The 27,547-nt window shown below is 45.2% G+C and overlaps 3 protein-coding genes across 5 annotated transcripts; all 3 read left to right on the top strand.

Moving 5' to 3' along the window:
- The first annotated feature begins 359 nt into the window (after positions 1 to 359).
- Positions 360 to 8,799, top strand: misp (mitotic spindle positioning). 2 transcript variants are annotated; one of them, XM_026323678.1, is made up of 5 exons: positions 360 to 395; positions 3,074 to 5,076; positions 7,538 to 7,740; positions 7,880 to 7,918; positions 8,207 to 8,799. In XM_026323678.1, the coding sequence occupies exons 2-5, from the start codon at positions 3,162 to 3,164 to the stop codon at positions 8,294 to 8,296; spliced, it is 2,247 nt and encodes a 748-aa protein (XP_026179463.1). In that variant the 5' UTR covers positions 360 to 395; positions 3,074 to 3,161; the 3' UTR covers positions 8,297 to 8,799. The 2 variants fall into 2 exon arrangements, with proteins under 2 accessions (XP_026179463.1, XP_026179464.1); XM_026323679.1 differs by lacking the exon at positions 360 to 395 and adding an exon at positions 2,644 to 2,793.
- Positions 8,800 to 10,709: 1,910 nt separating this feature from the next.
- Positions 10,710 to 18,622, top strand: med16 (mediator complex subunit 16). The gene is given in 17 exon segments (XM_026323324.2): positions 10,710 to 11,070; positions 11,672 to 11,859; positions 11,981 to 12,088; positions 12,233 to 12,402; positions 12,531 to 12,812; positions 12,884 to 13,033; positions 13,295 to 13,400; positions 13,476 to 13,631; positions 14,671 to 14,891; positions 15,141 to 15,347; positions 15,636 to 15,846; positions 15,917 to 16,050; positions 16,200 to 16,392; positions 16,657 to 16,670; positions 16,672 to 16,874; positions 17,395 to 17,478; positions 18,438 to 18,622. Coding segments are annotated over 16 exon segments (2,505 nt in total). The 5' UTR covers positions 10,710 to 11,070; positions 11,672 to 11,720; the 3' UTR covers positions 18,565 to 18,622.
- plppr3b (phospholipid phosphatase related 3b) lies at positions 18,599 to 23,322 on the top strand. 2 transcript variants are annotated; one of them, XM_026323326.2, is made up of 9 exons: positions 18,599 to 18,629; positions 19,125 to 19,215; positions 19,962 to 20,064; positions 20,277 to 20,462; positions 20,537 to 20,663; positions 20,820 to 21,015; positions 21,108 to 21,165; positions 21,363 to 21,536; positions 21,728 to 23,322. In XM_026323326.2, the coding sequence occupies exons 3-9, from the start codon at positions 19,978 to 19,980 to the stop codon at positions 23,123 to 23,125; spliced, it is 2,226 nt and encodes a 741-aa protein (XP_026179111.1). In that variant the 5' UTR covers positions 18,599 to 18,629; positions 19,125 to 19,215; positions 19,962 to 19,977; the 3' UTR covers positions 23,126 to 23,322. The 2 variants fall into 2 exon arrangements, with proteins under 2 accessions (XP_026179111.1, XP_026179110.1); XM_026323325.1 differs by lacking the exon at positions 18,599 to 18,629 and having other exon boundaries at positions 18,877 to 19,215.
- Positions 23,323 to 27,547: the final 4,225 nt, after the last annotated feature.

Here is a 27,547-nt window from a genome sequence, read left to right as displayed (position 1 = left end):
TATATGTGTACTTGGGTTTCAACATTTGTTAGGACCATTTTGAGTGTAATTCTATTGGAATGAGGACATTTTGGCCAGTCCTCAATTTTTCAGACTCCTGTTTGAGGGTTACCACATGGTTTAAGGGTTAAGGTTGAAGTTATAGTTAGGATTACGGTTGGGACTAGTTTAGTTGTGATAGTTAGGGTTAGGATTAGATATTAGGGAGTGTATTATTTCAGTGAGTGTCCTCACAAAGAGAGAAAATCCTGTGTGTGTGTGTGCCTGTCTTTCTAACTATTTTGGAGTGGGCGTGGTCACTGTAGTGGGTGGGGTGTCTGATTGGACGATAGAAGCTGAACTTTGTCACATGAGTTTTTATTCAGTTTAGCGTTTGTGCTGCTGACAGGGAACAGGTAAGAAACTAACCCTAAACTCCTTCAGTAACAAATGTGTTTGAACAAATGTGATTTTTTATTTATGCACCTTAAAACTAAAATATGAAAACAACATGAATAGAATCAGTAGGCTGTTTTATATTCTTATTATTTAGATCATTTCACATAATTCATGATAAAGTGGTTTGTTTGTATTTGTATTTGTTCACTCTGTTGCATTATTACACAAACTGGGCACAAAAACTACAAAGATCCTAAACACAAACATACAAAGTAAACAAATATAACCATTTCAAAGACAGAAGCAGAAGAGCTGTGAGCGTCCCCTGCAGGCTGCAGACCTCATTGCAAACAGAATTCTGCATTTAAAATGTTCCTTAAAGGTAAAAATATGTGAGTGTAACCAGTAAATGCCACTAAAGTATTAATAGTGCTCAGTGCAGTAAAGATTTCTCTGAGGGTTAACTATTATATTATTAGATTATTATTACTGATGCATTTTACTGGCTGACACATGATTATTGTCATTAATTCAAAGCTACTCTGGTTTGAAAAGAGAAAAATGACCAAAGATAAACAGTCATAATCTGTGTTCTGTCAAACTAGCACTCCAAACCTATAAAATATCAAACGTAGATTGAAAAGAATTAAAGGAAAAGCTTCTGTCTATGAAGCTTAAATCATGTAATGTTTTTAATGTTTATTGAAAACTGATCAATTCTTCATCAACTAAGGAGACCTTTGAGGTCCTGCTTTAGCTGCACAGTATCTCAGATGTGTATGGAAGTGCAGTACTTCAGTGAAAGTTCTGTGTTCCTGTAGTTCCTGGTAAAGGTTGTCCTGTAGGAGGCGCTGCAGTGAGAGATCGTACCTCAGCTGCTGTTTGTTCAGTTTATTCTGACCTCTGACCTGCGGTCTGTCAGTTAGCCTGTCTGTCGCCTCATTAGGTTCAGTCTGTGCGTAAGATAACGAGCAGGATGAGTTTTATCAGGCGACAGCTGCTGGAGGGGCGTTTTATCACTGACTCCCACTCTGACCTCTGATGCTAACGCTGAGCTAATGTTTGAAACACATTTCCTTACATGCAAGACTCATTTGAAACACCTGATCTGGGCCCAGGCCCAAAGCACGAATCATATTTCTATTAGGAAACATCCGGTTGACTCTCTCTGCTCTTCCACACGACGATACAGCTGATATTCAGTGTAGTACTTTGTTTTTACCTTGGTAGTTGACATCAGCTCATCAGTACTAAGGTATCATCAAACCGTTTCTACAAGTACTCAGATCCTTTAGTCAAGTACAAGTAAAAATACCAAAATGCTGGACAGAAATAAAATGTGGTTATTCTGCAGAGGTTAGTTACTAAAGAATATTACACCACTCTCTCTGTATCACAAATGAACACATGTAAAAAGTGTTTTAATCTTGTAGTTGGTAATTTTAGAGAAATTCAGATAGGTATTTATGGTTTTAATGTTATGAACTGATCACAAACTTTGTTTTTGCTGTAAGTATTGATTTTCAGAATGTGTGAAAAAAACGATACAAGATATCGAATTGGTTATTGATTTTATGTGCAGGTATTATTATGATGTGGTTAGAGGGAGAGAATACAGGAGTGACTGAGTTTGACCTTTTGTCATCGACAGAATCACCTGAGCTCAGTCGCCTTCGTTTACAGCCGCTGTAATAAACTTTCTTATCACTGATCAATCAGCTCTTTGCTCACATTCCACACATTTCCCTGAATTCAAGTTTATTTCCTCCAGACCATAAAGCACTGATGAGCACACGAAAAGTAAAAAAGTCACAGTTTCACTCAGTTATCATGTACTACTAGTATCAGTAGATTAGATCAGATAGCTTTATCATCATTGTATCAAATATACAACAAAACTGGGAGTGCCGATCTGCTTTTGTGCTAGTCAGCATACGCACACTCATACATCATAATCCAACAATAATATTACACACAAAAATATAATTACCTACAACAATAAAATGATGTTGAATATAATGTCATGATAGTTGGGATGAGATATTATCTAGTTCACATTGTTATATAAAATGCTAATGGATGTAGGAATAAAACTGTCTTAGTCTGGTGGTCCTGCTCTTGGCAGCTCTGAGGGCAGTAGTCCAAAAAGATGGTGACCAGGGTGTGTGGAGTCCTTGACCCCTTTCTGACCCTGCAGGAAATGTCCTGTAAGGAGGGCAAGGGGCACCCAGTGATCTTCTGTGCTGTTTAAATGATCCTTTGCAGGGCCTTTTAATCTGCAACAGAGCAGCCAGTGAACCACCGTGATGCCGTATGTGAGAGTGCTCTCGATGGCTGCCAGCATAAACGCTTCATGTCTCATACCGAGATATAATGTACTTTTCACTGCAATGGGTACTTTACAAACAAAACCAGGTGAACTCTAAATCCCAGAATGCTTTGCAACAATTGTCAGAAATTAATTCTATTGTGATTAAAAACCATTAATGTATAGTAATATATCAATTACAACCAAATCCAGAATTGAAGCAGAATTGGAAAGATCCTATTACTGACCAAAGAGACAATGATCTGATGCTGCTGTTGCCATAGTAACAGACCTGTTCTCTCTATTGCCTGTATAGTAACAGTCATCTTATCTGGTTGCATGGCAACTGAATAGTCTTCATAGTAACCCTCCTCTCTGTTGTTTCAGAAACTCTCCAATCATCAGGATCTTTTGACTCTTAATCGTTTTCAAACCTGCACTTCCTGCCACCGACAACACAGCACCCCCTGCAGTCATGGACAGCACCCCAAGGAGGTGGGTGCTAAAGCCCCTGTGCCCCCTCCTGCAACCCTCAGATCTGCGCACCATAACCAGTCCCGTCCAAAGAGAATCCCCCAGTCTGGATGAGTCAGTCCTCCATTCTAACAGCAGTTCTTTAGTGGTCGTCTCTTCCCAGCAGGGTGACGGGTCCCAGGACATTGTGGTTAAGGCCCGGCAGATTGCGGTGTCACATGATGAGGGGAACGCCAGTGATGAGTGGCATCCCAGCAGCCAGAGCAATCCCAGCAGCCCCAGCAGCAGCCTTGGTTCTCACAGTGGATTTTACTCATTTGTTGAGGATCCAGCAAGTCCCGAGGCCGAGTTGAATGAAGCCTGGATGGTCTCACCAGAGCGGCAGGCACAACTAGAGACCCTAAAGGAGAAAAATGAATTCAAACTCCAGGCCTACGCCAGAAGCAGGAAGCCAGAAAGTCTGTTCTCCAAAAGCAACGAAGACTCTCAGTGCAAAATCAATCCAAAGAATGGCATCAAAGTGGTTGGGGAAGAAGAGGAGAAGAAGCTTCGCAAGGAGATCATTCACAGCCAAGCACCAAAAAAGAGCTCAATGTCTCACCTGAATGCCCTGGAGAATCTGGATCTGAGCAGATCTACAAACAAACTGATAGAAGGTTTCAGTTTGAGCTACTATCCTGTCAGCTCTATAGCAGGACCCCGCTGCTCTGCTGAACCTGGGACCATTGACAAGGAGAAGATCAACTTCAGCACTGCCCGACAGCAGTTCCTAAAGATGGAGCAGGACCAGTTGATGGCACTCCTCAACCCTCTGAGGTTCTCAAAAACACACATGAACTCTTCTCCGCAGCCAGACCCTGCTATGTCCTCATCAAAGTGGGTGGACACATATGAAAGCATGAATGTGAATGAAAACACAACTCAGTTTGAAACATCAGAAGAAGATGAGATCTTCACAGAGCGGAAGGTGGTCATGTGCCTGGCTGAGGAGAATCTGAGCCAGCAGAGCAGTGTGTTTGATGATTTGGATTCTGGCTTGGAGGAGGTGGGTGGTGGCTACACCAGCGATGAAGGTGTGTTCAGTAACATCACTCAGCATTCAAAAACCAGGAGCACCAAATCCAAGAGCAGTCCTGAGACTCCAATTGAAAAGGAGATCCGGTTAGTTCAGGAACGTGAGGAGAACCTACGACGTTCTCGAGGCCTGAGGCACAATGATGGTAGAGTGGAGATGGTTGAGATCAAAACTAAACGTTTAGAGTCACCTCTAATGCCCGTCAAGTCCAAGGAGAAGAGCCGAGTGAGCTTCATCATTCAGCGAGAGATACAGAAAGAGAACCAGAGGATAGAAGAACCTTGGCAGCAGGGAAGAATCTGGGGACGATACAACCAAGATGCTCCACAGGAGCTGGCAGACATAGAGAGGCATGTTGACCAACAACATGAGGACGGGAGCACAGAAGTGAGACCTCAGTCTGAATCTGGGAAGGCAGAAGTCTTCCCATCTCCCTGCTGCCCTCATCGACACCCTGAAGAGACTGAGTGGTACAGCAGCCAAATGGGTTCAGCTCTGTCTGCCTTGACTGTGAGGGACACAGAGGCCCAGGACACAAGCGGTTTCCATCCTGTTCAAAAGACTTCTTCCACCTCCACAACACCAACACCTGATAAAACTACTACTCTACTGTCACAGTCCTGGAGGGGGAACTTGAAATCCACCGGCCTGCAGTCTAGAGGACAAGGAGGTCCAGACTTTATTGAGAAGGAAATTGAGGAGGTTCTAAAACGAGAGCAGGAGCTGAGGGAGCTAAGGGAGTCCAGGGAAGAAACCAGTCGCCAGCTCTTCTCTCCAGCTCCCCTGGTGGAACAAGCAACCAAGATGGCTGTCAGTCAGTTCTATCCACCTGTGAACACAGGTAGGCAGTGTATCTAACCTCAACAAAAAGGGGTTAAGATGAGACCTAAGACTTAACCCTACACCTGTCTAAAAATGTGATTCAGGACATTAGAGGAGTACATTCTCAACAACAGATTTACTAGTGATCAAATTGCCAAATTATCTTTGGGGGTCTGGGGTATTGGGGATATAAACAGCCAAACCAAAAACAACACATAAGAGAGTCTCTCTGAGGGAACTGACTCTTTGGGTTACTGATAAATTACAAAACGCAAGAACAAAGTGGCGACACACCCAGAGGCAGAAGGCTGCCTCCTTTCTTTTTACTGGACCTGAGAGATAATCTATCACTGTCAGGTCATGCCAAAGTTCACTTGCAGTATCTTTGTGGTCAAGCGTAAAAAATCAAGCCATGATAGTGTACATGATTTCACAAAAGAAACCAATGACCTTGTTGCTTGCAAAGAAATATTCCAGAACAAAATCTAGACCCTGTGAAGGCCAGGACTTGCTTTCCTGGTATTACATTGAACAGATGAGGAACTGGTCTGGTCTGGTCTGGGTGTCTGGTGTTACTGTCTAAGTATCTTGCACATATTTGATGGAAGTTGTAGAGATGAAGCTAGAAGAAAAACAGTCATAGGTGTGATGAGAGTGATGAAACATTTGGTTTGAAGAGGGGGTCTCAACAATATAGAATTCCGTAAATCTAAATTTCTTAATAGGATACTTCTTATGAAAGTGTGTCTTTTGTGGTCTTCTGAGATTAAATGTGTGTGAAAATCTTGTATCTAAGTTTTATATGCAGACAGAAGTCAGAGATTTTCTCATTCACTTGAATGCAGCACCTGGTGGATGTCAGAGGTGCCAGACACATGATAGATTTTCATTCTGTAAGTGACTTTCAACTGAACTGAATCTAAAAGTGAAGGAACTAAAATGGAATGGAAACCAGATGATTTATAATAGTATAAATCTGAATGGACTCTTGTGTGAATGCTTGCTTTGTCACGTGTAAATTGGAGACAATAAGTAATTTAACAAGTTACCAGGTTACCAGACCAAAGTCCAGCAGCTTCAGGTGATTCAGGACAAAGAGTTCATCTGCAGGTAATTCAGTAACCAGATTTTCACAGCCCTAGAATGACAACACAAGCTGATTTAGTTATAGAGAAGCAAAGAACTTGTCCTTCAGTATCAAAAACACAGAGTCCAGTTAAACCAGTGTGAAGTTTAAAAACAGACCAAAGACAGTCTGTGAGTCAGTGAAACACATCAGGATTCAGCGCTAAACTCTGGAAGCATAAAGGTCTTTCTTCTTTCTTCTTTCATATGTTTTAAAGGATCTCCTGAATATGAAACTCTCAGAAACTCTCCTAGATAATGTGACCGTCACACAGAGTTATGTCGCGGTCAATTTAAATGACTTAAACTTTCTTTATGATTAATCATGCTCTTCTGTCTTTAAATTCTGAGGCTGTTTCCTGGGGAAAATATCTGTAAACTACCTCCACCCCTAACTGTCACGAACTGTGCATCAACTCCTAAACTCAACTCCCTAAGTATGCCTTAACTCAACATAAATCATCAGTCGTCTGTAACGCTACTATCTGTGCAATATTAATATTCATCTCACAATTTTATTCAAGAACTCTACTCACTATTATACTGAATGAGCACTACACAACTTTATATCTTGATTATGCCCTTACACTCTGCGCCTTGCACAGGTCCATCCATCATCTATACCTGCTTAGTCCTTAACCAGGGTCCCAGGGATCAGCGTGCACCTGGGGTCCTGCCTTTTTTGGTAGACCCCGGCCTCTATCGATCTTGTGCTCAGGGCCTGTTCTTGTGCTGCTACGATTAGTGCCTCTGTGCTGTCTTTCAGTCCAGCTTTTTCCAGCCACCGGTAGGACTTTTCGTTATCAGCCACTTCTTGTATCTGTCGGTGGTACATGCCGTGCAGGGGTTTGTCCTGCCATGATGGTTCTTGCTCTTCTTCCTCTGCATCGGGCTTCTGTTGCCTGAGATATTCACTAAGTATTCCATCGCTTGGGGCCATCTTCCTGATGTACTCATGGATCTTGGCTGTTTCATCTTGGATGGTGGCTCTGACGCTCACCAGTCCCCGGCCTCCTTCCTTCCTCTTAGTATATATGTATATATATATATATATATATATATATATATATATATATATATATATATATTCTTTTTCTTAGTTTTCTATTGATTGTTTTGATTACTAGTGATTTATTATTAGTGAGGTGGTTGGTTCCTGTCTATAAATGACAAAACAACTAATCTGAATCTGAATCATCATTATGATAAAGAAACTGGATCAGAAAAAGCAGAATATTGTTGTTTTTGCATCTGCTGTCTGATGATGTCACACACATCAGTGCAGCACATGTGATGCCACAATGATGTCATGATGATATAATGATTATGTCACTCTTCCCATCATCGTCTTTCAGATAAACCCACCCATTTGTCCTCATGCACTTCTCACCCTACTGGCCGTCTGCCCTCTGCCTCCTTCGGCACTGCCCAGCCCTGGACCGCTTCCTCCTCCCTTGCCGTGGTCCAGTCGCCCCCACCCCCAGTCCGAGGCCTGACGGAGACCCTGCTGCAGGATTTTGAGGACAGACGAGTCAAATTGAAGCTGGAGGAGAGTTCAGTAAGTCAGCAGCTCTTTTTTAATCTTTAGCCTTGAACCTCTGTGCTCGCTGCAGTTTTCACTTCATGTACTACCTGTAGTTTGAGGTACAGGACAGAAAACACTGACAGTGCTTCTTCTTATGTCTGTTTTCTGTCAGTATGCAGGAATCCAGCCGACTGACAATGTCAACACTGAGGTACTTTCTGCCTTCATTTAAAAGAATAGTTTAATATCAGTGGACTAAAACTGCCAGGCACAGAAGGATGTTTCCTCCTGTTTCCAGTCTTTATGCTAATCTAAGCTAACCAGTTACTGAATGTAGCTTGAAAGTAGAAACAGTCTGACTCAGAGAGAAGTTTAAAATGTGGAACTGTCCTTTAATACTGGTTTTGTGTGTTTTAAATGTTTGTTTCTGAGGAAATCTTTTTCTTTAAGGACAAACATTTTTTCTTCCTCTCTCTTTGCCTCTTTTGTTTGTTCACAGGTTGTGGAGTCGACTCGAGTCATTCGACACAAAAACCAGCTAGCTCTGCGCTGGGAGGCTGGTGTGTTTGCCAATCAGCAGGACCAGTGAGATAGGAAGACGAGATCCAGAGCCAGGGCCCACACCTGTTTAGGGAGAACACTGTTTAGCAGCAGTGACTTTGAAATAGTTTAAAAGTGGAACAAGCCCACAGAAAGGCTGCTCCTAACTGGTCCTCATCCAATCAGCTGCTGGTTGTAGCCTCAAACAAAAACATAGTGTTTTAATGGGAAATTAAAACAAAAAAGGAAGTAAGAACTAAATGTGAGTGAAGCCACAGTTTGGGACATGAAGGTGTGCTATGTGTTTCCAGCAGCAACTTCTGATTGTTGTTATGATTCCAAATTGATTTAGCATCATAAAATGACAAAGAATAAAAATGACTTGACAGACTGTCCTGCTGTCGGTTTAGAAACAGGAATAACTGACTGAGGAGAAAACCCACACAGACACAGGGACAACATGCAGACTCCACACAGAAAGGCCCCTGGTCCACCTGGATTCAGACCCTAATCCTGACCTGCATGTGTTTGGACTGTGGGAGGAGAAAACCCACACAGACACAGGGACAACATGCAGACTCCACACAGAAAGGCCCCGGGTCCACCTGGGTTCAGACCCTAATCCTGACCTGCATGTGTTTGGACTGTGGGAGGAGAAAACCCACACAGACACAGGGACAACATGCAGACTCCACACAGAAAGGCCCCGGGTCCACCTGGGTTCAGACCCTAATCCTGACCTGCATGTGTTTGGACTGTGGGAGGAGAAAACCCACTCAGACACAGGGACAACATGCAGACTCCACACAGAAAGGCCCCGGGTCCACCTGGGTTCAGACCCTAATCCTGACCTGCATGTGTTTGGACTGTGGGAGGAGAAAACCCACACAGACACAGGGACAACATGCAGACTCCACACAGAAAGGCCCCAGGTCCACAGTGCGACTCCACTGCTCCACCAGCCAGCCACCAAAGGTGAAATTGTTATAATTCTTTAAACTGAACTTTGGCTGTGTTGACAGAGTGTGGTCTATAATTATTAATAATAAAAACAGAAAAAATCCCTAGTTATGACTCTAATGAATACAACATATAGATTGCTTGTTAGTGCAGTTTGTCTCCTTAGCCAACAGGGGGCACTCAGTGAGCAGAAATGGCGCCTTCATTGTCCTTGTTTCTAACTTGCTATCTTTGCTGCACTGAATATACCCATAGAGTCCTGAAATCTAAAATGCACGGAAGCATTTCCCCAAACATAACACAAAGCTGCTGTTACAGCTCTAAGGTCCCTACAACTATGGTGCTTTCAACAGAAACACACCGTGTGTAACCAACATCAGACTTTTTGCAACAACACATCATTGGAGACACCTCCATGCTTAGCATCCGGATGCTTTAGGTGACGCTGAAGATGAAATCTCTGATGTGCCTTGTTTGCTCGTTGATTTCTTTCATGCATTTTGGCAGAGTAAATGAGCATATTGTTGTTAAAGTGCACTTGGCTTCTATCTGCTTTATTACCACAATGTCTACAGTACAGATTAGATTAGATTAGATTCGATTTGATTAGATAAACTTTATTGGTCCACAAGGGAAATTCATTGGTCACAGTAGCTCAGTTACATACAGATAATCTTGAAAACTGTTAAATAAAATGAAAATGGAATATCAACATAAGAGCAGAAAATACAACATTTGAATAGGTACAATATACACACAGATAGAAGTAGTAGAGTAATGAATCATCATGACTCTAAAGCAAGAAGAGAATATTTAAATCACCGGGATAAAAACTTTTTCTCTGTAAAAACTTGAGGACACTCCTGCCTCTAACTAGAGGTCCAGTCACACAAGCACCTGCCACCATGTAAACAATATTGTGCAATACTGCAAAAATGGTTTTCCTCTGAGAAAAATAGTAGATCTATTTTACATGTATGTTGGCACAACACCTGTAACCACGACAACACATAATGCTTATAAAATAAAAATGCTCAAACATCACAAAGGAAAACAAGAAAACAAAATATTTTTAATTTATGTAACTAAAAACAAAATCAAATGACTGGGACTAAATCAAAAATTTAATCCAAAACAAATGCAAGAATAAAAACTGTGTGGAAACAACCACATAGGCTAACCCACAGGTCTGAACTGTTTTCTAGTAAAGCAGAACCATTCGTGTTTATATGACTTTATTGGTTGCAGCAGGTGAGTTTACAGGAAGGACGCTGAGTCATGTGACTGCTCAGGTGTGTGCAAGTATCATTAGAAGACTATGGAAGGGCTGACCCCGTTAGCTTTTAACATGTGGAGCTGTTCCTGGAGTTGCAACCAGTGGCTGTTCAGTCGGTGTGTGAATGGTCAAGAACAACTTTCTGAGTGTTGTTGCTCAATACCTGTGAGACCTGGTTCAGGGGCAAAGTACTCAATTGACGATGGCTGCCTATGGCGCCGTCTCAAATAAATATATACAGTCACTGTGCTGCTATAAAAATTGTACGGGTTGTCAAAACACGTCGCATTAAACATTACAGACGCCCAGACGCTGGGCAGATGTTTCAGCTCCTTACATGTTTTACGAACAGGCAGAGCGAGGGGCAGCTCTGTGAGCGGCGGGTCCTGATATGTTGTCCAAGTGAAGCGACAATGAGCGGTCGGTGTGTTTTGCTAACCAACACCCGCCGGTTCCCCGATAAACATCGCAAACAGACTCTGCTCATGTGGGTTTGGGTTTTATGTTAAAGGCTGTATCGTCGCCTTTTAAGAAAACTTCGTTTTGTTTATTTTTAACTGCGTCTCTGGAGCTGAAGTCCAAGTTAGGTAAGCTAACGTGTTCGGCTAACTGACTGATTGACTGACTGACTAAATAAATAACTGACTGACTGATTAAATAAATAAATAACTGACTGACTGACTGATTAAATAAATAAATAACTGACTGACTCATTGAATAAATAAACTGACTGACTAAATGACTGACTGACTGACTGAATAAACAACTGACTGACTGACTGACTGATTAAATAAATGGCTGACTGACTGACTAAATAAGTAAATAACTGACTGACTGACTGACTGTGACCAGGTACTAGTTTTTAACCGGTCTGTGGTCCGGTCTGGCTAACCCTAACCCTGTGTAGCAGCTGTAGGTGTAACAGAATATTTCAGTGTTTAAATTAAACATCATCTGGTCTCAGTTGAGGCTGCTGGAAAACAAATCTCTCATTTTTGGGGTTTTTGAACACATGTCAAGTTGATCAGTAACGGTTCACAGTTTGGCCCAGCATCCAGGTGGTCTACAGAAATCCTGAGCACGGCATGTTTTGTCATGAGGACACACTTCGCCCCTTCTGCACTTGAAGTTTCCAGTCTTAGTTGCTGTGAGTCTGTGGTTCCTTCACCTGCGTGTCTGTGTCGTCAGGCAAGGCGTCCTGCTGGGCCCTGGCTGCTTTTTCTACTGTGGTTGAGTCATGGAGTTGGCATATGTCTGTGAATGGGAGAAACGCCCCAAGAGCACTCACTGTCCCTCCATCCCCCTGGTCTGCTCATGGTCCTGTAGGAACCTGGTGGCCTTCACCACAGACCTGAAGAATGATGATGATGAAAAAGGTACATCCTGCGGTGAAGACACCGACCCACCACCACATTTTGCTTCCAAAGCCTGCGGAGTATGTTATTGATCCATAATTTCTGAACCAAGTCCTGGGTTTAATGTGTGCGTTTTTGTCAGATGTCAGTCACATGATCCACATCATTGACACTGAACACCCCTGGGACGTGTACTCCATCAACTCTGGACACACTGAGGTCATTTCCTGCCTGGAGTGGGACCAGTCAGGTGAGGTTTACACTCAGCAGGACTGAAACTGAATCAGCTGAATCAGTTTGTCACTGCGACATCAGTGGTTAAAAACTTGCTTAAAGGAAGATCTGTGTGTTGTTTCATATGTATTTATGTATCTGTGTGTGTGTGTATGTGGAGGTTCGAGGCTGCTGTCAGCAGACGGTGACGGGCAGATTAAGTGTTGGTCGATGTCAGATCACCTGGTCAACAGGTGGGAGAGTGTCTTTTCCAGCTCCCTGGATGGTGATCCAATTGTGGCTCTGAGCTGGCTTCATAACGGAGTCAAACTGGCCCTGCACGTTGAGATGGTAACAGTGGCTGATGTTTCAAAATAGTCCAGTCCAGTTTTCTAACCAAGTGTAAGATACTCAAACTGTCAGATTCGTGTGGAGAGCTAAATAAATCTGTTCCGTTTCCCTGTTTCTCCTCGGCTCAGTCGGGTTCGACAAACTTTGGTGAGAAGTTCTCTCGGGTGAAATTCTCTCCTTCCCTGACGCTGTTTGGTGGGAAGCCGATGGAGGGCTGGATAGCGGTAACGGTGAGCGGTTTAGTGACGGTGTCGCTGTTGAAGCCAGGTGGAGCTCTGCTGACGGCCAGTGAGAGTCTGTGCCGGCTCAGAGGACGGGTGGCGTTAGCTGACATTGCCTTCACCGGCGGAGGGAACATTGTGGTGGCAGCGACAGATGGCAGCAGCTCATCTCCAGTCCAGTTCTACAAGGTCAGGACCAATACACTGCGAGTTCATCATCAGCATCAAACAGATTCAATTCATACCTGTTCTGTGTTCAGGTGGTGGTGAGCGTGGTGAGCGAGAAGTGTCGCATCGACACCGAACTATTACCATCTCTGTTCCTGCGCTGCACCACCGACCCCCTGAGGAGAGAGAAGTACCCGGCCGTCACCCACCTCAAGTTTCTCACCAGGGAGAACTCTGAACAGGTAACCAGTACAAACCAGTAGAACACTGAACAGGCGGGCAGTACAAATGAGCAGAACCAGTAGCACCAGATATCTGAGTTTTACTGGACTTGTGCTCGAACAGATGTGAGATCAGCAAGACAGAAACCAGGAAGCAATCAGAGACCTGTCAGTGTCACAGATCCACCTGCTTTTTATAGATTTTTCCTGTGGCACTGATATCTGAACCACTGATGTTTGGAACGATCTCACTCTGATAGCAGGTGTGCTCATGTTGTGCAGGTTCTCCTGTGTGCGTCCAATCAGAGTGGCAGCATCGTGGAGTGTTGGTCACTGAGGAAGGAGGGACTTCCTGTCAACAACATCTTCCAGCACCGATCACCAGTTGGTAAGAAAAAAGCAGAACCTAGGTAAGCTAGATTGAGTGCTGATGACGCTGACCTCTGACCTGCTCTGTGAGCAGTCGGGGAAAAGCAGCCCACCATCCTGAAGTGGAGGATCCTGACCACAACTAACGACCTGGAGCGTGTGTCGGCCATCGCTCTGCCCAAACTGCCCATCTCCATCTCCAACACCGACCTGAAGGTGGCGACTGACACCAAGTTCTGCCCTGGACTGGGTGAGGAGAGCTCAAGCTGTGTAGAGCCTCTGTAGCTGTGCATTGACTTTATTATTAGGTACACCTCTCTAACAGCAGGTAGGACTGTTACTCGATTGTTGACCTGACAACATCTCAGTCACTGCACTTTGAGAATCTCCTGCTCCACCATATCCATGGTCACTGCACAGCGCTGATGAGTACTGACATCCAGCATGTTCCTGTGAAGAATTAATTAAACACACTGAGAGGATGTTAATACAGATTATATTTAATATTTATTATATAAAAGCTGTAGACTAGTACATAACTAATAAAATCACACTGTCAGTATCTCAATAAACAACAAACAAACAAATATAGTATTTAAGTCCATAATCAAGCAACTTTTCTCATTTTCACAGCTGGTGGTGAGTGCAGGTGATTTACAGGTGACAGGAGAAGTCAGAGGGTGAAGTCTTGTTGATCAAATATATACAGTTGATATCTACAGTTGTAGAAATCTACTCGCACTCCATTTTCCAGTTCTATAAAGAAATGTGATGCGATGGGATGATTTTAGACTTCTGTGGTGGAAATGGAAAGCAGATGGCATCGTCCTTGCCGTTTCAACTGTGCTGTGGTGGCTCGGTCCAGAGCGTGGCCCGGAGCACTGAGCTCTGGTGGTTGGAGCGTGTGGCGATGATGCAGCACCAGTTAATTAGTAAGAGTTTAATAATGACTCACAGATGTCTGTGCTTGATAGAACAGTGCTTATGGAAAAATTTACACATCTGCCTGAATGTCTGTCACACTGATAAAATGATCATTGGTTTGATATGAAGCAACGTACAACCTGTGAGTAGGACAAATATAAAAACCGGCTTCAACCCACTGCTTCAGCATCTGTGTTGCCCGGTCCTTCATATCTAAAATGTTTCTGCAAACAGGTCGGTTTAAACACGTGCACATTTTCACATCGTGTTTATTTTTCTAAATCCCGACTGGAGTGGGAAATGCTGTTTCCAACCAAGTTTTGCAGTGGTTACAAATGAAGCCTCTGGTGTTTGTCCTCCGACAGGTTTAGCGCTGGCGTTTCATGACGGCAGTATTCAGATCCTGCACCGTCTGTCCCTCCACACCATGGGGGTTTTCTACGGCTCCTCCTCCTCCTCTGCTCAAAGACCTGGAGATGAGTCTGCCATCAAACGCCAGAGGACTGGAGGCTCTGGCATTCACTTCAAGGCTCTGCAGTTCTCCTGGACCTCTCTGGCTCTGGCTGGAGTTGACAACCATGGAAAGGTGAGAACTACACCTGGACACACTTTCTATAATTGTGACAACATGCAGTGTACGCCGCTAAAGTCCCGTTTTAGGTTTAAATGGGGTGTCAGACGTAGGCTGCGATTCACTGGTGGAACAGTTAGTTGGCTTGACCTGAGGAAGTGAGCAAGTATGCAGAGTAGTAGGATTTATTCATAAAGACATAGGGCCACTTTGTTTTGCCTGGATAACGCCTTCTGTCTTTTATTGTTGTTTTGGCATTCTTAGCTCCACATGCTGCGAGTGTCCCCCTCTATGGGCCAGGTCCTGGAGATGAACACCACACTGCGTCACCTGCTGTTTCTGCTGGAATACTGCATGGTGACAGGATACGACTGGTGGGACGTCTTGCTGCATGTTCAGCCCACTATGGTCCACAATCTGGTGGAAAAACTGCATGAGGAGTACATGAGGCAGAACCAGGCGCTGCAGCAGGTCAGGAAGGCATCATGGGATATCAAAGTGTAGAGTCAACTTTTAGTTGTTTCCCAGGACTAAACTTTGTTCTGCTCCTAAAGTAAAGTCACACTCTGCGCATCTCTCTCACATAAAAATGCACAGCTGAGCATATTTTAGCCAGTCAAATTTACGCCAGAGCTTGTCAGAAAAGGAGGAATTTTCTTCAGAAAACTCTTTCTAGTCTCCTTATTCGGAAATAGCAGTAAACTACACTTCCCATGATGCCTCAGGTCCCTGCTCCAATCAGAATGGTGTATCTTTTAGGTTCTTGCGACTCGTATCCTGGCGGTGAAGGCGTCGCTGTGTAAACTCTCCACGGCAACGGCGGCTCGTGCCTGCGACTTCCACGCCAAATTGCTACTGATCGCCATCAGCTCCACCTTAAAGTCACTGCTGAGGCCACATGTCCTCAACACACCTGACAAGAGTCCAGGTGACCGCCTGACTGAGATCTGTGCCAAGAACACCGACACAGGTGAGAGGACAGGTGGTGTTAAATATCGATAAGATGATGCTCAGTTATTGATCCTTGTGTGTTTCCTCAGATATTGACAAGGTGATGATCAATCTGAAGACAGAAGAGTTTGTGTTGGATGGTCCCCCCCTTCAGTCTCTGCAACAGCTTATCCAGTGGGTGGGAGACTTTGTTCTCTACCTGCTGGCAAACCTGCCTAACCAGGTCAGTGAACCTCACAACAGATGGTTTTAACATTCGCTGGAGGATTTTATTTCCAAGAAACTCAGACCCACCACAGAGACACAGAACCGCTGCATGCAAACCTCTGTCTGATCCTGGTGGTTCTGTACTCTGTCTTATCGGACCTGTAGGGCTCCATGGTCCGTCCGGGCTTTGGCTTTATGAGGGATGGAGCATCTCTGGGGATGCTGAGGGAGATGTTGGTGATGATCCGGATCTGGGGTCTGCTGAAGCCCGGCTGTCTGCCCACCTTCACTGCCATGTCAGACAACCAGGACAGCTTGCAGCTGTTGTTCAGGCTGCTCACCAAGCTCTGGCTCTGCTGTAAGAACCACACTGTGATGTGCATGTTCACACACTACATGTTCTTACTGCTGCTCTGTCCAGGTCTGTAGAAGAGAAGTGCTGTTACTGAAGCCAGCTCATGAGTGTCCAGAGCATTTCAACAGAATAATGCACTGAGCCACCAATGAAAACAGATATGGAGCTGTTTACTGTTTAATGATGTTAGTCAAAGAGAGCATCACGTGCAGGGACAGACCTAAATCCTCCACAGTTGTAATTATTTTTTTTTTTTGTGTGTCTCAGCTCGGGATGACGGCCCCCCCCCAGGACCCCGACGAGAGTCTGATAGACGAGTGCTGCCTGCTGCCCAGTCAGCTGCTGGTTCCCAGTATGGACTGGCTCCCGGTGAATGACGGCGTCATCGTGAAGCTGCAGGGAAAACACCCACTCAGGCTGCAGTTTGGAAAAGCTTCATCTCTGCCTGGAGGAGGAAGCACGGCCCCGCTGGAGGTCTTTACCAGGTAACGTATTCCTGGACTGGTACCTGGACCTAGACTCAATGTAAGGGCTCAGCTTGAACACACACACACACAGAGTAGCCCAGGGTGCTGCAGACTGCAGGAACCCTGATCCTGGATCACTTTTATTTAATTTGGCAGAGAGAGGATCCCTGTCAGATATCAGAGCAGGAGTCCGGGTGTCAGAGAACAGTCACACCTCCAGGTTTCTGACAAGCTGTGATTGAACTTTCTTTTTCTCTGTGGCTGTTTCTGGTGGTTTTAACATGAAGTGGTGATGTTTAACATCCAAAGGAACCCCATGTTCGCACTGGTCTGATGAAGCTCGTGAAGTGGTCAGATCCTCCAGATGACAACAGAGAGAATTAGCCAGTGAAAGTTTTTCTGCAGCTGCCTGTGTTTTCCTGTTCGCTCACTGTGATCTTGCGTGTGTGTGTGCGTGCGTGTGTGCGTGCGTGTGTGTGTGTGCGCGTGCGTGTGTGTGTGTGTGTGCGTGCGTGTGTGTGTGTGTGTGCGTGTTCAGAAGTCCCGGCTCTCAGAAGATGGATAATCTGCGCTGTGTTCATATGGGCGTCTGTCCCACCGAGGAGAGTAAAGCCTGCACCAGGTGAGTGCACAGGAAGTGATGTCACTGCAAGACATCATGTCACAGGTTAAAATGTTTGTTATTGTTTGGTGTTGCTGAAGTACAGATCTGGTTTTGGTTCTGGTTTTGTTAATCCCCTATTTTATTCTCTGGGATCAGGTAATCCATATCATTTTTGAGCTACTTTTTCAAAGCAGCATTGCATCAACTTTATAAAAACTTTTCAAGATTAGCAAATCCAGCACTTTCATCTGGAACACATATCACAATGGAGCCGACCTGAAGAACAGGAGAAAAAGCAGCCACTGCGTGGGGTGACTCCAACAGAAAAATTTTAAACAAAACATGTTCTATGGTTCTGTCATTTGCTTTTTTGTTCAGTATGTGTTCTGCCTGTTCTGTAGTTCCGCGTGCCCAGAGTTCACTCAGCGTGGTTGTTTGTGCTGTCACCCTTAGTGTGGTTGTCCTGGTAAAACTGTGTTGTCCTCGTATTTGTGTTTAATGTGAAGGCAGGTCGTGGAGCCGAGTGGCGAGAGGCGCACCAAGTACGTTCCAAAGGCAGTTCTTTGTTTCTAGCTCATCTTTTAGCCGCTGTCTGGAACAGCTTGTTTTGAATCACCAATGTTTTAATGTCCAATAGTTAACAAAAAACAAAAAGGTCTAGATGTGGAGTGACTGCTCTTTGTTCGGCCCTCAGGCTGTGGGTCGTGTCTCACAGCCTGCACATCCTGTAGCCGCTCTCAGAACGACGGGCAGGCAGGGCGACCGCCAAGGGCGGCGTTTGTTGGACGCAGCGTTGGACTGGTTCACCTGATGATTGTTTTCATGGTAGCTTTAACCATTAGGCGGTGTTATCGACTTCCTTGTTGGTTTTTAAAAGTGGCCCATGGGCTGCGGGCAGACCATGAAGAAGAGAAATAAAATAATAATAAATACAAGGTGAGTGTTTGTCGTCATGTGATAAATGTGTGTGTTTCCAGGTGTGGCTGTGTGACCATGCTCCGTTCTCCCAACAAGACAAACGTCATGAAGCAGTGGGAGCAGCGCTGGATCAAAAACTGTCTGTGTGGCGGTCTGTGGAGAAGGATACCCCCCACCCTCCCCTGAAACACCTGAAACATCTGGAGCACCTGGAGCACCGGGCAGGTGGACTGTGGCAGAGACTGTTCAGTGTAAATACAACTGTTTTTAATTTTGCTTCGTAATAAAACTGTGAAGAAACAAAACGTTGAGTTGCTGTTTGAGAAGAAACGTTATACTGGGTTTTCTGGGCAGTTAGTACATAACATGGTTAAAGTGGATAAATGATCCCACTGTTATTCTTATTATAAACCAGGTGGTAAACTGGTTAAACTGGATAAATGAACCGGCTCTTATTCTGGTTATAAACCAGGTGGTAAACTGGTTAAACTGGATTAATGAACCAGGTGTTATTCTGGTTATAAACCAGGTGGTAAACTGGTTAAACTGGATACCTGTCACACATACAGGAAGTGGCTGTGAACACCTCCATGTTCCGCTAGTCTCCCCCTCCCAGTAGCAGCAGACCTGCAGCAGGAAACAAACGGACGGTCTCAGATCTGCGTTCGTTTAGGGGGAAACGGTACCTAAACTGGAACTAACGGAACCGAACCCGGACTAAAACCGAGCCGCTGTAACCCAGGCAGGTGTGTCTGCTGTGACGAGTGTGTTGGTGGGTCTGGTTCTGCAGCTGGAGGAGGGAACGTGACAGGAATCACCGAGGATCGATGGTGTGAGGTGAGACCGAATGGATTCTATTGATTCTGGTCCCCCTCTACTGTTCCTCTCGTCTCCATTGTCGTTTTCTGTTGTGTGATTCAGCAGTGGTTCTATTGCGTGTTGCAATGTGTGTGTGTGTGTGTGATTGTGTGACTGTGTGTGTGTCTGTGATTGTGCGTGTGTGTGTGTGCTCGCTCTGCAGAGCCTGACTCGTTACCGACAATAAATCGCGGGGCAGTCTTGCTATTTCCCGGGTAAAACCCGCTCCATCCGTTTCACGATGATACTGGCTGCAGTGACATGAGTGTGTGCGTGCGTGCGTCCGTGCATGTGTGTGTCGGTTGATCACTGCAGACCTGCAGCTCCAGCATCACGTGTCTGCGCGTTGCCCCGTTAAACGCTACGGACGGTACATGTGTGGTTTCTGTGCTCTGATTGGTCAGATTGGCAGCGGGGCCCAGGGTTGTTGCTGATACTTTGACTACTTGTGTACTTTTGCTGCGAAAATGGACAAACTCCAGGTGTTCCTTCTTTCACACATGTTGAACAGGTTCAAGGTGCCTCTGACCAGCTCCGCCTCCTCCAGGTGTTTTCTTCTTCTTCTCCTTATGTTGTGTTTTTTCTTATTTTTCCATATTTTACTATTTTTATTGCAATGTTTTGCTTAATGGCTGTACCACCTGTATATCCAGCACTGTGGTACTGAGATACTGCAGTACTGGCAATGTACACATCAGAGGTAAACAAAGTTTTGAACCTTTCAGGTCGGCGGCAGTGGTGATGATGATGATGAACCCCTCAGAGAAGATGAAGAAGAAACCTGCGAAGGACAGCTTGACTCTGCTGCCCTGTTTCTACTTTGTGGAGGTGAGAGGAAGCTGAGTCCCTGGTACAACCAATAGGAGTGCTCCTCACCTTCATTGTCACAGTTACAGGGTTAAACACGTGGCTCATCTTATGAAATCCTCTACGACTTCATCACCTGACTTCCTACTTCGCTTTTTTGGGACTTTTAACAGAAATTAGACTTTTACTCTGAAACACTCAGCTGTCTAATACTTATCATTGTGTGTGTGCAGCTGCCCATCGTGGCTTCTTCTATGGTGTCTCTGTACTTCCTGGAGCTGACTGACGTGGTTCAGCCGGCTCAGGTGGGTTTCCGCTGCCATGACAAGGACCTTAGCATGCCGTATGTGGACGGAGGAGACGAGATGATCCCTCTGCTGATGCTGCTGAGCCTCGCCTTTGCCGGACCTGCTGCTTCGGTAACTGTTGTTTTCATCATCACAAGGAGAGGATGGAACTTTCAGAGTAAATGTCCTGCTGCTCTGTGTTTCAGATCATGCTGGTTGAAGGTCTGATCTACTGCCTGCAGTCCAGGCTGAAGCTCCGCAGAGCTGAGGGAAGCATCAACGCAGGTGGCTGCAACTTCAACTCCTTCCTGAGGAGGACGGTCCGCTTCGTAGGTATGAGTGGGAACGGCACATGGACAACAATATGTAAACAAGTACATTCTGTAAATAACAACATGTATACAGCCACCACCTATACAGTCAAAGAGTACAAAGAGAATTTTGTGTTTCAGAGGAAATTAAGGTGTTTACCTGTCTCTCTCTCTCCAGGTGTGCATGTGTTTGGTCTATGTGCAACTGCTCTGGTCACTGACATCATCCAGCTGTCGACAGGTTACCATGCCCCATTCTTCCTCACCGTGTGTAAACCAAACTACACTCAGGCAGGCGTGTCATGTGATAAAAACCCGTACATTACTAAAGACATCTGTTCTGGACATGACCAGCACGCTATCATGGCTGCCAGGTGACACCCTTTACTTCCTGCAGGAATCAGGAACCATCAGGAATCTTTGTCCGTATGTCTGTCTGACTTTGTTCTTTCTTCTGTCCTCACAGGAAAACATTTCCTTCCCAGCATGCAACTCTGTCTGCGTTCGCTGCTGTTTATGTCTCGGTGAGTAAACCTGTATGATTTAAAACTTCACATCAGTTTATTCTGAATGAACTGAATGACTTTTTTAAAGATTCATGTCTTAGTAGCACATATGATTCTGACACTGATCCAAAACATTTTGTTGATGCTTGTTTATTTGCTATAAGTGAACGTGCTTATGATTCATGACTGTCCCCATCTTCTGTGATCTCTTTCAGATGTATTTTAACTCAACCATCTCAGATAGCACCAAGCTGCTGAAACCCGTCTTGGTTTTTGCATTTGCCATTGCAGCGGCATTAACGGGCCTGACTCAGATCACTCAGCATCGCAGCCATCCCATTGACGTCTACGTGGGCTTCCTCATTGGAGCCTTCATTGCCGCCTATCTGGTGAGACCTGAATCCCACACAGTCTGAAATGTATTTGTAGAAAACACACCTGATGTATAAAGAGCAGGTATGCAGATAATTTTAGGAGCAGATGAATCAGACCAAGCGCTGCAGTTGACCTGTTTATTTATAGTTTTCCATGTCATCAGTGTCAGGGTTGTTTCTCAGAGGTTTTGTGCTTCCTCCTTCAGGCTTTTCACGCTGTCGCCAACTTCAAGTCCTCTGATGACCTCACTCCACCCACACCTCCCCCTCCACCAAAGGAGGACCCTCTTCGAGCGCTGACAGAGCGAGGCCATGAGTCTGTCTACAACAAGGGCCCCGCCTCGGCCTCGGAGAGCAATGATGAGATAGCGGCGGCTCCGGCCCCAATGGACCGGCTGGAGGGACTGGGGCCTCTGAAGAGGGAGAAGGGCTCCATGGGGAGCCTTAAGAGGGCCAGTGTGGATGTGGAGCTGCTGGCCCCCCGGAGCCCCATGGGGAAGGAGACCATGCTGACCTTCAGCAACACACTCCCAAGGGCTAGCATGAATGTTAATGGGATGCTGGGGGCCAACGAGGGGCTGGAGGATCCAGTGCAGCCTGTCCAGCCTGTCCAACCAGTGCAGCGGCGACTGAAGGCTGTGCAGGTTCCCGTGGACCCGATGCAGTCTCATAAGCTGGTATCAGAGTGGAAACAAAAGTCAATGGAAATGAGAGGCTTGAGTGTTCGGGAAGGGGCAGAGTGTGAAGCCAGCGAGGAAGGCTCTGAGGTCAGCTCTGTGGGGACAGATGATGGAGGCTCTAAGGTCCCCATCTACCAGCCCATGGTGCAGTCTGGGAGGGCAGCATCTAGTCGCAATCCCACTCCACCTCCAGGGGGCGCCAAAGCTGTGGTGACACCAAGACCGCCGCAGATTCCTGAAGCAGGACCTCCACCAGTGTCTCCAAAGAGCGCCCTGACTCGGGCCAAATGGCTCGCCATCCGGGAGAAGACGAGTGGTGACGGGTCAGCACGCAGTGCTGCCCACCAGCCACGACTCATGCATGTTATTGCCATGTCGAAGCAGCAGGGCCTCATCCCCTCTTCGTCCTCCGGGGAAAAGTCCTCTGATGCCACATCCACCTGCTCTGGTGCCTCCTCCGCCACAGGCTCACCGCACTACTGCCCACCCTCCGAGCAGCAGCGGGAAGGATCAGGTATTGTCACAGTGGAAGCTCACTCCCCCCACCATCCTGTTGTCCAAGCCCTTTCCCCTCCTCATGCCCCGCCCTTTGCCAGTAACAGTAACCCTTGGGAGTGGGCAGGGGCATCTAATGGTGGTGACCCACGAGACAGCTATGACCTCAACAGCCTGAACCGAGGAGACTCAGCTGCCCATGGCAGCAGCTTCCGCCCACAAAGATCCGCATCGCCAAGCACCACTATCAACACCGACCTGGCCCAGCCCTCATCTCACCCACATGTGGAGCTGTCAGGGGAAGCTCAGCGCAGGGAGATGGCTATGAGGCGCAAGACAGCGCTAGTTCTGTTGGATAGAGAGATTCGTAACCAGACTGAACAGCAGAATTATTACAAGAGTCTGCAGGGACGAAGGTTCAAGGAGTAGTCTCCTGCCGTTTCTAACAAAAGCCTTATTTTAAAGCAGGTCTCAGACAGCACCTGGACAGCGTGAGGTCTGTGTTGCTATGCATTTTTTGGTCTTAACATCATGGAAGGAGAGAGCTGCAAGAAATGAATGTTTCCATCCAGAGGTGTCAGGCTTGGTGGCTCAACACTCATTTTACTGTCAGCAGACAGTGTCAGCGTTCATGTGCCACATGATTTTAATATCAAGAATAATATTGATGTATATGTTTAGAACACATGTTAAAAGAAACATCTGGATAAAAAGAAAAGACTGAAATTTTAGCCACTGATGATGCTGCTGGGTGGGGGTGGTGCTGGAGGGTGGGGATGGTGCTAGAGTGTGGGGGTGGTGCTGAGGGCAGGGGTGGTGTTGAAGACTGGGGGGTGGTGCTGGAAGGTTGGGGTGGTGCAGAAGGGTGGGGATGGTGCTGGGGGGTTGGGGTGGTGCTGAGGGACGGATGGTGCTGTTGGGTTGGGGTGGTGCTGGAGGGTTAAGATGGTGCTGAGGGGTGGGGGTGGTGCTGAGGGACGGGTGGTGCTGAGGGACGGATGGTGCTGTTCTGTTGGGGTGGTGCTGGAGGATCAAGATGGTGCTGAGGTGTGGGGGTGATGCTGAAGGGTTGGATGTGCTGTTGGGTTGGGGTGGTGCTGGAGGATCAAGATGGTGCTGAGGGGTGGAGGTGATGCTGGAGGGTTGGATGTGATGTTGGGTTGGGGTGGTGCTGGAGGATCAAGATGGTGCTGAGGGGTGGGGGTGATGCTGGAGGGTTGGATGGTGCTGTTGGGTTGGGGTGGTGCTGAGGGGTGGGGATGGTGCTGGAGGGTTGAGATGGTGCTGAGGGGTGGGGTGGTGCTGGAGGGTTGAAATGGTGCTGTGGGATGGGGATGGTGCTGGAGGGTTAGGGTGGTGCTTAAGGTGGTGCTGGAGGGTTGGCGTGGTGCTGGAGGATCGAGATGGTGTTGTGGGGTGGTGCTGGAGGTGGTGCTAGAAAGGTTGGGGTCATGCTGGAGGTGGTGCTGGAGGGTTAGGGTGATGCTGGAGGTGGTGCTGGAGGGTCGGGGGGGTGTTGGAGGTGGTGGTGGGGGGTTGGGGTGGTGCTGTAGGTGGTGCTGGAGGGTTGAGATGGTGTTGTGGGGTGGTGCTGGAGGTGGGGGTAGTGCTGGCGGTGGTGCTGGAGGGTCGAGGTGGTGGTGCTGGAGGGTCGAGGTGGTGCTGGAGGTGGGGGTGGTGCTGGAGGTGGTGCTGGAGGGTGGGGTGAATCTATTATCTTGTATCTGGTGGGGGCGGCAGGTCTCCACCATGCTGACTGAAGCTGCTTCGCTGATCCAGCACAGAAGTCACGTGGCTGATTCTTCTTCTGCAGTGCTGAGCCTCCAAGCAGGAAGCCGCGGTGTTGCCATGGCAACACATTCAGTGAATAATCTGGATTTAAAGAGCACAGAGACAATTTTAACGATTTCTCATGGAAGCACAAACACGTAACAAAACTGAAACCTGCAGCAAAGCTTAGACAGTGACGAGTGTTGTAAATTACCTGGACGGCTGTGTGATGGCTTGGTTGCTATAGTGATTCTCAGCATGTTTGTTTGTGTGCTGCTCTCTGATTGGTCGAGTCTTGGTGTGTGTATTTGTTCCGGATGGACTGATGTGAAATTCAGTATTAATCAAGTTAATAATATTCAGAGATTAAAGGTTCACTTACTGATTTAGTTTCAATGCCCATAAATCAACAAGTAAAGCCCCAACCCTTTACTTAAAGTTCCCGATAATCGATGTGTTCACTAATCTGACCCGTATCGATTATTATTCTCACGTGGATTCTTCTCTCGTTAGTATTTCTGGGGTATTCATATAAAAGGTGCGTAAAATGACCGAACTGGCTGCGTTTTGGTCATTTTATTAGAATTCTTTACATTTCTGTCAAAATTAGTAAAAAAGAGGATTGGAGGACAATATCAGATAATCCTTAAAAATAATAAAGTTATTGAATGTAACATGAAGATCGTTGTTATGGAAAATATGTGAGTTTTCAATATAAAGTTAGAAGAAAAATACAGATAATCTGATTTATATCATGTTTATTTTATTAGTTCTGACATTTTTCTGAAAAATGTCAGAAACAAAAATAATTGTCTTAAAGACAAACACTCTGAAACCAGATCAGGGAGTGTATCTGTAAATATAAAGTATCGATGAGCCAGTATCGAGTCTGTCCCTGCTGTTAATGTGTCTGTGTGCTGTTGCATGTGTCTACATCCTGAGTTTTCAACCTTGACAACTGACAAGACTGAGGAGCTCTGTGAGCATTTCCTTATGAATGTAAAAACATAATTTATCTTGAATATGTATATTTTGTGAGTGGAACTGTAAAAACACAAAGTGCTGCTATAAAAAGAGTTGAATCCTATTCAGACTGAAATATGCTGCATGCTCTGTGGTCCACAGGACAGTCAACATTAAAACTGGATCCTTGGTGTTAACAAAACATTTCTGATGTGTTTTTATCAATTTGTTTTGCAGTGCCAGCCTTTTTGTTTTTCCTGTAGTCTGTCATGTGCACGTTATGTCTTGTGAATGCACGTTAATAGCTGCATAGAAGTTATTATGTCTTGCCCACACATTGTTCTCTTTCACATTCAGCTGAGTATCTTGCAGGTACAAGTTAGTTTTTCTTACTCCAGCTTGTATCATTATGGTGCAAATCTATTCTTTTACTTGATCTATTCCAGTTGATCAGATTTTCCTCTATTGCTGAAAATGATGGTAAGTAAAAATTCAGTGTATTTTCTTGCCTTTAATCAGGTTAGAATTTTGTGTGTGAACATGAATTGTCTCTTCCATACAAATTATTGTGTCATGCATGCAAGGTAAAAATAAAATTATTTAATCTTTATACTTATTTTTTACTTTAAAGTGACGAGTTGAATCAACTGTGTTAAAAGAAAGAAATAGCTGCGGACTTGATGAAACTGAAACAGCTCCTTTGTTTCCTCCTTTCCTTGTAGTGTTGTCTCTGGTTTCTGTGGTTTCTCAGGGGAGGAAGTGAAAAACATCAATCATCACTGGTCTTGTGTTCAGCTCCTCAGAAGGCATCCTGTAGTTTTTACTCAGTATTCCTTGAAATTACTACATTTCATTCATCTCTGTGAGCTCCTACAGAAAACTTGATGGTGTGGACCTAGAGAGAAACTGCAGAGGTCAAGGATCTCATGTCAGTGAGAAGATGATTGTGGAAACCTCCTGGAACTGGTGAGGTTCAAGGAGGATTGAGGGTCAAATCCTGTATCTAACATGAATGTCAACATGCAACACATGACCACAAATACATTCAGTTTCAGATGTACAGCCTGCAGTCTTAATAGTGATGTCACTGGGTTATTCTGATTGACTCCAGTCTGGTTCAGCCGGTTAAAGTGGGTGCAAGAATAAAACTAAACATCACACTGGAGTTGAAGCATGAAGGTCTGAAGGTGAACATACATTACTGGAAAGTAGACCTCATCCATAAAAATGTGGGATCGTTTTTAAATTCACATTTATTTATGTAATTTTATTTTAAAACATTGCATTTCATTGGTATGTAATTTGTGCAAGTTTAATGTGTGTATGTATGAAAGTATGTGTGTCTGAATGATCTTTGGTTGATTTATGACCTATGTTACTGGGGTCTAATTGTTCATTTAAGTTGTTTTCTAATGTAATAAACAAAAGCAAATAAAAAATATTGAAGAAAACAAAAGGTCCTCACGGTGCAGAAATGTCCTCACAATTATGCATCCATCTAAAATGTCTCCATGCAACGATAGAAAGACATGTACACACACATGGTTCTTCACATCCCACACTTTCAGGTTCATTATGCAGTTTCCATGGCAACAGTATTGCTGGATGATGATGAGATAAGCACTGAAACACACACAAACTGTTATCACTCGCTTTGTTTTCAAACACAGCTTCAGTGTTTTTTTTATCATTTATGTTTAGTCCAGAGTTTATTAACCTGTTTTTATTTTCATAAAATTGACTTTTTACCTGTCCAGGGTGGACCCCTGCCTTTCACCCAAAGAGAGCTGGGATAGGCTCCAGCAGATCCCTGGGACCCTGGTTAGGACTAAGGGGGTATAGATGATGGATGGATGACTCTTTTTATATTAATGTACATTAGCAAACATATATATTAAAAAACAGATTTCAGATCCAAACAGAAAACTTGTGCAAACACTAAGTCTCACCAATGACTGTTGGAAAGTCCTTACTTATGTTTAATATTAGTAAAGTAACATTAATGGGTAAATGGAAAACACCCATTTGTGTAAAATGTGTGAAATTTATATGAAATGTCTCGAAACCTCAACATTTTATATGTATACCAGACAACAACAGACAGTAAGAAAAATATTT

The sequence above is a fragment of the Mastacembelus armatus genome, chromosome 4 (assembly GCF_900324485.2).
Source record: "Mastacembelus armatus chromosome 4, fMasArm1.2, whole genome shotgun sequence".
Classification (NCBI taxonomy): Eukaryota; Metazoa; Chordata; class Actinopteri; order Synbranchiformes; family Mastacembelidae; genus Mastacembelus; species Mastacembelus armatus.
The sequence above is the reverse complement of the archived record's forward strand: the minus strand, read 5'-3'. Positions and strand labels throughout refer to the sequence as shown.

What these genes read in the sequence shown, in the direction of transcription:
- misp (XM_026323678.1), top strand. Translation starts at nt 3,162, where the DNA reads ATGGACAGCACCCCAAGGAGGTGGGTGCTAAAGCCCCTGTGCCCCCTC. An exon ending in CTATCCACCTGTGAACACAG is followed by an intron (nt 5,077 to 7,537) that starts GTAGGCAGTGTA and finishes ATCGTCTTTCAG; the next exon opens with ATAAACCCACCCATTTGTCC. An exon ending in TGAAGCTGGAGGAGAGTTCA is followed by an intron (nt 7,741 to 7,879) that starts GTAAGTCAGCAG and finishes GTTTTCTGTCAG; the next exon opens with TATGCAGGAATCCAGCCGAC.
- plppr3b (XM_026323326.2), top strand. Translation starts at nt 19,978, where the DNA reads ATGATGATGATGAACCCCTCAGAGAAGATGAAGAAGAAACCTGCGAAG. An exon ending in CCTGTTTCTACTTTGTGGAG is followed by an intron (nt 20,065 to 20,276) that starts GTGAGAGGAAGC and finishes GTGTGTGTGCAG; the next exon opens with CTGCCCATCGTGGCTTCTTC. An exon ending in CACGCTATCATGGCTGCCAG is followed by an intron (nt 21,016 to 21,107) that starts GTGACACCCTTT and finishes CTGTCCTCACAG; the next exon opens with GAAAACATTTCCTTCCCAGC.